The sequence below is a fragment of the Amphiprion ocellaris genome, chromosome 16 (assembly GCF_022539595.1).
Source record: "Amphiprion ocellaris isolate individual 3 ecotype Okinawa chromosome 16, ASM2253959v1, whole genome shotgun sequence".
NCBI lineage: Eukaryota > Metazoa > Chordata > Actinopteri > Pomacentridae > Amphiprion > Amphiprion ocellaris.
The window spans coordinates 8,059,296-8,069,580 of NC_072781.1; the positions used below are offsets into that span (position 1 = coordinate 8,059,296).

Below are 10,285 nucleotides of genomic sequence, written 5' to 3' on the forward strand. Positions count from 1 at the left end.
TGAGTGATACTAATCCGAAACAGTTTTTGCAAAATTCAGTGAATACCTGCTCACTGTCTAAATGGGAATCAATGACAGTGACTTACACTAAACTATTCTAGCCTATTCTGAGCACATTCATGCCCCTGTAGCATGGAAAGGGAGCATGTCGTGGACAAACATGCAGCCTTAGAGTACTAAAGTATGTTTAAAACTAGGGATTTTCAATATTGGCTTTTTTGCCAAAAACCGATCTGTGGATATTGTCCAATTCTCAATTTCTGATTCTGATATTTACCGATACCAATATATGTGGGCTATTTAACTAATTTCAGGTAACATCACATATCTCCTGTCGTGGAATTAATACGTCATGTCTAATTTTATTGTGATGCTGCCTTGGATGCATTCTCAAATGCAACAAGGCTTTCAAAATGTAAACATTGTCTATGCAAAATAAGAAAACTATTTCAACTTAAATTATGGAAAAAATGCCATTTCTTTTCAGTCACACTCTCCCTCTCTCCCTATATGAGCCGGTAAATGCCAGTGAAATCCAGGCATTAAATTATCGGTTTTCATGATAGGCAAAAAAAACGATAACAATATTGACCGATTTTACATTTTTATGTCAATATATTATTGGACATCCCTATTTACAACTACTGGATTTGAAAAGTGTGACCCTGATTGTTATGATCTCTAAATCTCAAAAGAAAGATATTACACACCTTTTCATGGTGGCCTTGTTTGCTTATTCCTATGTTAATTTATTTTAGTGTTACTATATACAGAATGTAAAATAACACAAGTAAAAATATTTGGGCAATGTACAGGTCTTTGGACATTATTTTACTATGCATTATTTTAAGTATTATTGTACTATGAGTGGTCGGGTTGTTTTTATTTCTGTTTTTATTGTGCTGTATTGTTTCATCATATGTTGTGCTATATGTTCTGATGTTGCAGCTGTTTTGTAACACAAGACAAATTTCGTTTTTCTCATCATTCGTGGACATTTGGTCTCACCTGACAGCGATGAGGGTGATGTGGCGCTTAGCGGCGAGGTGCCTCCCGCCATGTTGTTCGTGCCGACCTGGTAGCTGTAGCTGCTGGTGTTGCCAGCGACGACCGTGGTGGAGGTGGAGGGCAGCGTGGAGGTGGACCACGAGAAAGTGGGAAGGATGGCGTCCAGCGTGTCATACTGACCTGATCTCATGCCAGTATCATATTGTCCTGACTTTAGACCAGCATCATACTGGCCTGATTTCAGACTGCCACCGTACTGGCTCGATTTGACACCAGTATCATACTGGCCTGACGTCACAGTGACATCATATTGGCTTGTTTTGACACCAGAATCAAGTTGGCCAGTTGTCAGACTATTATCATACAGGCCTGATATATCGATGGTGTTGAAGCCTGATCTCGCACCAGAACCAAATGAAGATGAAATTGCTAAAAAGAAAAGACACAAAAATAAATATTATATTATACATCATCGTAGACAGCATCTGTTTTTCTGAACTGTGTGATGGAGTATATTTATATATATATGTATATCTTGTTTCATTAGACCCTTGAAAAGATTTGTTGTGACATTATTTCCACACAAAGATTGATATTAATGTTATTTTACAATTCCTCTAAATGTTTTGTCATATTATAGATATTCTATGTTCCTCCACATTGGACTCAAGCATTTTTCCACTGCAGATTCCAGGTGTATTGTGACCAGCATAATCAGAAACATCTGTTATCAGAAAAAGTACCGTTAAAAGAAAACCAGATGCTTTGGACCAGTCGATGAGAGGTATCTGACACCGCCTGAAGTTATTTGAAAGGGAGACAGCGTGTCTGTGCATGTACAGTATGTGGATATGTGCGACTCTAGTAACTCTACCTGACTGAGAGGCCACTGAGACGGTCTTGGTCTCCACGCTGGCCTTTTTGGGGACAGGCAGCGTGATGGAGGCGCTGGAGGATCTCGTGGGGCTGACGCTGCTGGAGCGTCCCTTCAGCAGCTTCTTCACGTCGTCCAGCTCTGTCCCTGCAAATCCACAGTCGCACAAGCAACGCTCAGCAAATGCAATAGTACAACATCTCTGGGAAATTCACTGCAAAGTGTCAGTTTAGTCTGAAAGTCTGTTGGATTATATGCAAAGTACAGAACATGAGTGAAAGTAGTTTCCAGCTACAAAGTGGTACAGAAATAGAGACCATTATTAAAGCTCATTTACAGAGTTTTGAGCAGGACGGCAAACTGTGGCCTTACATTTTTTGTTTTTTTATGATTATTCCACAAACAAAATATCACTGCTATAAAACTTACATTGTCTAAAGACTGCATTTTACCTGGATACTGTTCACTGAATGCATGGCACAACATATATTTAAAAAAACAGTTTTTCAGCCATCCAGTCCATTTTTTTGATGAAAATAAACCTCAAGTACAGTCAATAATAGAAACAGTTTAACAGCAACAATAATTCATTGAAAGTATTTATATTTTTTATACTTAAGAATATGTGAGTGATAATAATAGAAATTTTCATTTCAGGAATTTTTCTGTGAGTAAGTGCAGTTTTTTGTGTGTGTTTTTTTTTTAAAGTAAGTGAAAGTACCACTGAAAAAGTATAAATAATAATAATCTGAATGATCAGGATTGGCACTAGAATTCCCAGTGGCCCCTGTGTGTGACATATCTGATTTAAATGTTTAAAATTATGTTGGTGGAGGAGGATCGAAGCTTAAAACTTAATATACAACTCTACCTAACATCCGTAAAAGCTGCACCGATGAACAGATTAATCAGTTGTCAAATATTAAATGTATTTGCAAGTATTTTGATAACTGATTGATCGCTATTGAGCTTTTTTTTTTTTTTTTTTGAAAAAAGGGCAAAAATTCTCAGATACCGGTACCTGAATATTTTCATTACTCCAACATTACCTTTGAAAATGTTATCTTGGGCTTTGGTAAAGTGCTGCAACTGATTTTTTGCCATTTTCTGGCCTTTTACTGACCAAACAACTAATTAATTAATTGAGAAAATAAACAACAGATGAATCAACAAAGGGAATAATCATTAGTTTCAGCTGTAATATCCTGCTGTGTAAAAGTTTATCTGTCAAATAAATGCAGCATGGTTAAAAAAAATGCAGTATTCCCTATTAAATGTTCTGAATTTACAGTAAAATGTAGCATAACATGTAAAGTCCAGGTGCTGGAGTAAAAGCGCTGTTTCTGATTTGTTGCTATGCAGTTTTATACTTCAGTGAAAGTACTTCTTCTTCCACTTCTTTGCAATAAAACACAGCAGTCTGAAGGGGTGGCACAACATGACTAACTGTTAAAAAATGTGGATTAAATGACAGAAAGCATGAATTTAAACCAGCAGAGGGAGGTGATGAGTGTCTGTGCAGCTTCAGACTAGGAGGTGCAGCAAGCAGTGACTCATGTGTGCCACTGTTTCCACCACAAGCTTGGCCCTAAACTTCTCCTCCATGTGGTCCCCTTCTCCTTCTGCTGATATATATCTTCTGCTGGGGGGAGGTAACGGCACATGTGTTACTAATTGGAATCTCGTGGACATAAACTTGCATGTGAGAGGCGGAATGTGAGTTTGTGATGTGCTGAAAGTCTGAGCCAGATGGTTTGACAGCAGCATAATTCAAAAAACACACAGAGAGGGGAAAAAAATTCCCAATCCAAGTGGTTCTTTGAATGAACAAAAAAAAAAAAGGATGGTTTGGTGCTTTGTGAGGAATTGCATAACAAAATGGACCAGCGTGTCTCAAGTGTCTTACATCTGCAGGCAGTTGGGGAGGCACTTTGTAATCTTGCTCGAATCTCGCTCTCTGGAAAAAAAACACAACACACAATGGACAAAGGAATCCTGATTTAATAAAAAAGTAAAGCCAGGGCAATTCAGAGTCAGATGGTGCAGAAATAATGAAGGGAAGAGGGGGAAGAAACTATTATTGAATACCTCTGCTTTCGCTCCTCCCTCTGGTGCTGCTGGAGCCTGAGAGGAAACAGAAAAAAAGGGGTGAAGAAAAAAAACAAAAACACAGGGTGAAATAAGGTAAAGAAGGGCAGAATCTGTGCAGTGAGGAAGTATTAAATGCTGTATTTTACAGCTGTCACTCTCACTTACAATAGTTTCCATAGTCTTTGCGTGAAAACTCTGGAGAGGAGTTAGCACTGGAACTCCCTAGAATAAAAAACACAGCAGTTAAAGCAGGCGTATAAATGGCCAGCTTCCTTCACTGCTTCTGTTTCATGCCAACCGTGCAGCTCTTGTTCTACAGACAGGATCTCACCGTCATAACCTCCCGAGCGGCTGGTTATGGTCTTCCTCTCTCGGAAAGCTGGCGACAGGCCTCCTGATGAGCCAGCGGTCTGGGCCCTCCTGGCACCGCCTGCTGAGCTGGACCGGACCTTTGTCACAGAGCTCACGAGATAACTGCCCCCTCCTCCACCTCCTCCACCTCCTCCACCTCCTCCTACCCTGCTTCCACTTCCGAAGCTTTCTCCATCTATGTAGCTCCCCCCTTCATCCCCTCCTCCTGAGGAGTCTCCTCCGAGGTAGATGCCAGAGGAGCTGTAGCTACCGCTGTTTACACCTACAGAGGCTGGAAAAACATGATGCACACCAGTTATTATTCATTTCCTGCAACTGTATCAACTCTGCAAGTTTTGTGAGAGTCACATGGACGTTTCTGCTTCGACTTCACTTAATTTCAAGAGGAAGTATTGCATTGTTTTACTGCAAAAACATGTTGGCAGCTGAGGTTATCCCAGTTTGTCATACAAAACATCCGAAAACATGATATAATGCATCTGAATATAAATATCTGATCAAAAATGAAAAAAATATTTGTGGAAATGCTGCAATTTACAGATTATTGACTAACATTCTGTTCAAATTTTCTGAGAAAATTCTATTCTAAATCATAAGCAGACATTTGTTTTACAGTTGTTAAAGTTTAATTAGAATAGTTCAAAGTTTAAATGCCTAATTTGTTGTGTTGTTTTATGAAAAATCTCAGATTTTCGAAGTTAAAATTCTGATAGCGCAACATGTTGATTTTTTTGTGTGAAAACTTTGCTCTTCATGCACTATGTACTCATTTTATGCTCACTAGCAGACAATTTTCATGTTGCTGCATGTCCAGTTTATTAGAATCAGTTAACTTTAAGTGGAAGAACTGTGTTCGCAAATTGCAGAGTTTAATTAAAATGAAATTGCAGCAAATTCTCACATTTGACAAATTAGAAACAGTCAGTTTGGCATTTTTTCCATGAAAACTCCCTTAACTGATTGAATAATCAACTGACTATCAGCAGCAAAGCACCACATTTTACATGTTCTTCATAAATTCTGTGTACAAGACTCTTAATTTGTAAAGTACCTGTAGTTATACCTGTCAAATAACTGAACAGGAGCAACAAAAATGAAGCAAAAATCCCTATGAGATGTTGTGGAGCAAAAAGCAGTTAAAAGATAACATATTTCACTCGTGGCTCCCGTAAATTAAAGTAAACTTGCTCAGACTGAACCAGCTACAACAGTAAAATGCTACATCAGTCTCCGTGTACCTGAGAACATTCGTATTTTTCTAGACTGAAGAGTTTTTAGTTTTGGAACTTTTATCTAACATTTCTACAAAGTGGTGCCTCTGCGTCTATATAAGCAACAAAATACAATAGTTCCTCCACTGTTGCCTAGAAGTTCTTCAAAACTTCACTAAAGCACAAACCCCAAAACTTTTTCTCTCTACTTGCAGTTAAAAATACAACACTGGGCATTTCATAACTTTGTCCGAAGACAAAGCCACAACTTCCCAGTTCTGGCCCATGGATGGAAAGTTGTTCTCACATGAGGAGAAGTAAGTTCCACTGCTGTTCTGGGTTAAGACATTCTTCTCCAAGCCCAGCCCTCCAGCACTGCTGGACATATTCCTGTGATTTGATCCGCTGGTTCCCTCTAGCAACGACAAGACACACAGCAAAACACGGAGACGCTCTTACTCATCGGGGTACTTCCTTCAGAGCTATAATTACTGCATTACACTTTTAGTTTACAGACAATAATCAAAAGGCAAACATGACTGGAAGACAGAAAAGACTCACTTGGTGGGAGAGAAGTCAGTCTGGTTGTGGTGGTTACGGTTTCTGTCACAACTGGTGAAGAGAAAAATGATTATCCCTGTGAACACTGAGTTTCTGTTCATCCTTGCTTCAAGCTGGCAGTCGTTTCTTCAAACTGCGTTCTTCAAACTTTGACATGTTAATCTCAGCTAACAGACTGGAGGAATCTTTACACGTCTAGATCTGAATTCATGTCTCAGAGATGGTGCTAAAGTCGAAATGCCAGTACAAATAAAAACATTTTTAAATACAGTAACTAAGGACTTATTGAAAAGGAATGATGGTTTTTATTTTGGTTTTGGAACGGTTATAAGAAATATGATTGTGTTGCCAGGTTGGTGTTTATCCTCAACCAGCAAGACAACCCTTTAATAAACTGTTCAGTTAAAACGCATATCAACAACTTAAGATTTCTGAGAATTGTTAGAAAAACACTTCAGTGATGAGTATTCTTTTCAGAAATTAAAGAAAAATTGCAGCACTTTGTATTGATTTTCTAACATTATCAACTGCATACTGGACTTTGTGAATGACTTGACTATTGACATCAACTAGAGAGACTTTTCACACAACCGTGGCTCTTCTTGGTGCCTTAAAACAGATTTTTCAAGTTTTAAATGATTTATTAACCATTAAAAAGCCATTAGTTGGACTTTAAGAGCTTTTTTAAAAATGTAATTATCAATAAACTGGCGCCAAAATGTCTGAACACTAAATTAAGTGAATCTGTTGAGGCAGCTCAGTTTGTTGAGTTCAAATCTTGTCAAAATCTCGTAAATCACGAGCTGCAGGAGATGTTCCAAAACTGAATATATAGAACAAAATATCAGACAAGTATTTATGACATGTCAGTCTTTTCTGGGGGCGTCGTGGTTTTGATTTTTACCGACAAATGCTTCTCAGTGCAAGACTCATTTATTGGAAGTTCCCAGAAACTTTGTTCTGAGGCTTTTATCTGCAGATACTAGTCCTGAGGGTTATTTAATAAAGTGTACAGCTAAATAATCTCCATGAATGATCCAGAAAAGTTTCAGTAAGTGGATCTTTGTGCTAAGATTTTTATTTTCATCATAAGACTTTTTCTAATGTCCTTAATGGACCTTCAGTCTCAACTTGGGTTTTCTTCTTTCACATGTTCTCACTTAGGCCAAAAACTTTCTCCACAAGTCAGCATCTGCTCCTTTTGTTTTATAGCAGATGGAGGCAAGAAGTGAAAGTTTTTACAAGATTAAAAAAAGAAAATCGTTCAATTAAAGTTTGTGTAATTTATGGGTACAGATAATTGGTTCTAATAACACCCCTCTTCAACCGAGAGGCGTTTTGTTCTCTAGCTGCAGCCTGTTGAGTTTTACTGGCTTCAATTGTAGATCATTTAGATTCTACTTAGATTTCATGCTGCCTCCTCACTCCTGTTCTCCTTCCTTTTAGGGTTTTCTATGTGTTTCAGGGTGAGGGCTAAAGACTGATTGTTCTGCTGCTGTTCCTTGACTCTGAAGAAGCCTCCAACAAAACATAAGCGACAAGAAGCATCTTAAAACGTACAAATTTGGCTTTTTTTTATGCTCCTCCAAAGTACATTATCTTGTCTGTCTTTTCTGTGAAGCATATTCTAACTACCGGTTTGAAAAGTACAACATAAATTTTAGTTCATTTGGAAGTGACATATAAAATAAGGGGACAGAGTGGCTGATTATATGTTTCTCTCGGTGGGTGTCAAACCTATAATCAGCCTTCATTTGACCTCTCCATCCTTCGTCGTGTTAAAACTCTTTTGGGCCTGGACAAGCTGTGCTTTGACATTTAGCTGTGACTAAATGGAGGAAAACCCGGAGGATGACTTGTATCCTTAGAAATGGAAACTGACACCACTAAAGGCATGCCGTGATGTTAGTGATAATAAGCCCCCAGAGAAGAGAGACACCACCATCACCAGGATGAAGGATTCAAGGAAAACTTTGTACTTTTTGGAGATCTTGAATGCACATTTAACTCCACAATAATCTGTCATGAAGGTCTAAAATGAGAAATCTGATTTTTTACATCTCTTTGCCACAATGAGATTTGTGGAAATGAGAAGTTTCTGCTTTTAGCAACATAAATAAAAGTAAATTCAGGAGTTTTGGTTGCAGATTTCTCTCAGATACACTCATAACTGTGTTTTTCATGTGTGTTTAAGTTGAACCGACCCTTTACCTCATGTTTGTTTTTCATCTGCAGTTTCAAAACTTGAGGAATAAAATGCAAAATTCTCACCCCTCTCTCCCGAGATGTCCATCTGCCTTGTTAACTCGTCCATCCCATCTTATCTGGTGATAAAACATCGACCACGGTCATGCATGTTCTGTGCCAGCTGTGGTAAAACTGAGTTTCAGCAAACATTTGGTGGGAAAAGGCCAAAAAAGTTACGCCTGGAATGACTCGGGTTAAAGGAGAGGCCGCTTGTTTACTGCGCTAATTGGAAGTTTTGTCCCACTGAAGACGCAAACATTTCATCACATCAGTCTCAATAGACACAGTTTTCAACAACCTGCTTCAACAAAGACACAAACTCTGCAGGAAAAAAAAAACACAAAAAACTTCAGCTGCTACCTTATAAGCAACTCTAACGTTTAACTCTCGTGAGATTCCACAAGAAAAGCTATGAGGCATCATCTGTAGATTTCAGCAGACTTTGTATTTACTTTTGTGCCTTTTAAAATGGAACTAACAAAGGAAACAAAAGGAGTACTGGTGGATCAGTGCACAGCTCTGAAAGACCATCCTCACCACACCCTGCCAGCCACAGACCTTTAACTGCATGTGCTTCATCTCCTGCACAACTTTAACATTTTAAAACACCAAAGATATCTCCACCAAGAGCCCCTTCTTTTCCAAAATCACAGCGTCTGCCCTGTAAAATCTTTCAAGCCCTCAGATAATCTCCAGTTATGAGAAAAGCAAACCAGTAATCCTCAGTGAATTCACTCCTCCTGACCATCTCCTTAAAGCTTTTATGAAGTTATCCGATATGAACAACAAATATAAAGGGTGCTGACACATAAAGCTTGATATAGTGGGGCCAGTTCCTGTGGTATATTTAGATGGATGCAAATAGCACGGCAAAAGTGGATGTAAAACTATCCTGAGATCACAGTAACAGATAAGTGATCCTTTAAAAAGTAACAAAAAAATCCCCCCCACTGGATTGTGTAAACAAGCCAAGAAGTGCTTGTAGAAGATTTGTAGGAATATAGTGGACTTAAAGCCATCCAAGCCTATAAAATCAAAAAATCACAACTCTGACAGCCCATCACCAAACTCCCAGAGTGCAGTTTGTTAGTGCAGAGATGCAGCAGCCAGGTGAGAAGAAACATCCAGCATCAACAACTTCTATTTTTTTCCTCCCCAAAGTCTCCAGGTTATTCCAGTGTATATTTCTCAGATCCTACCTTCAGCCAGCTCGAGCAAATCAAGGAGTTCCTCTCAGGATGATCCGCAGGAGGAACAATAAGTTTATGTGAGGCTGACGCGCCTTGCAGGGATGTTCTTAAACTCCTCGGTCCTTTTGTGCCTTTTCGCTCAACTTTCCCAGGCAAGTCAAAACAGAGATTTGGGCACCGGTCCCAGCCGCGCCCATCAGCGCTGCAGCTTGGCAGGCAGGTGTAGCAGACGGCACGGAAAGCTGAATTTTAAAAAAGAAAACAGCGCCTGAGGGAACCAATTAAGCCGTCAGTCTCAGCCCCGCAGACACAGATAGTCGACTGTAGAAAAGAAACGTGATGAACTCCTCCTGCTTCTTCTTCTGCTGCTGCTCGCTGCTTTGGTCACCACTTTTCAAAACTTTTGGGGGAGGAGGTGGAAAAGGAGTGATTTGGGAGGTGGGATTTCTTCCTTTCTTTTCTTTTTCTTTCTTTCTTTCTTCTGTGGACAGGAGCGCAGCTATTTCAGGGTCCGCTGATCTATTGCGCGCAGCCAATCCATCCTGTTGCAGCTGGATCACATCTGGCGCACATATTGGAAGAAGGAACACAGATTTTATTCCATACAATATGGTTTCAGCCACTGTGTTATTGCATAACCAAACTGCAGTTTTTTTTCCTCACTATGCTCCTCAACCTTTGCACAGATCATCATGTTCCTGCAGCTATCTGAGGATCAGTTTCTGCTTTTT

At 39.3% G+C, this 10,285-nt stretch overlaps 1 protein-coding gene across 3 annotated transcripts in view; it reads right to left on the minus strand.

The window, feature by feature from the left end:
* The window catches only part of col17a1b (collagen, type XVII, alpha 1b), a 29,184-nt gene extending 19,146 nt beyond the window's left edge, over positions 1-10,038 (minus strand). Inside the window, exons 1-10 of one of the 3 annotated variants that reach the window (XM_023288564.3) lie at positions 9,564-10,038; positions 8,389-8,441; positions 6,118-6,168; positions 5,864-5,971; positions 4,305-4,616; positions 4,139-4,195; positions 3,971-4,006; positions 3,789-3,839; positions 1,883-2,029; positions 1,009-1,437 (exon numbers count right to left, since the gene is read on the minus strand). In XM_023288564.3, the coding sequence (XP_023144332.2) occupies positions 1,009-1,437; positions 1,883-2,029; positions 3,789-3,839; positions 3,971-4,006; positions 4,139-4,195; positions 4,305-4,616; positions 5,864-5,971; positions 6,118-6,168; positions 8,389-8,431 (1,234 nt within the window). In that variant the 5' untranslated portion in view covers positions 8,432-8,441; positions 9,564-10,038. Of the gene's footprint in view, positions 1-1,008; positions 1,438-1,882; positions 2,030-3,788; positions 3,840-3,970; positions 4,007-4,138; positions 4,196-4,304; positions 4,617-5,863; positions 5,972-6,117; positions 6,169-8,388; positions 8,492-9,563 lie in introns of those variants that run through there. The other 2 variants (XM_023288566.3, XM_035956480.2) reach the window with 2 other exon arrangements.
* Between the last annotated feature and the right edge of the window lie 247 nt (positions 10,039-10,285).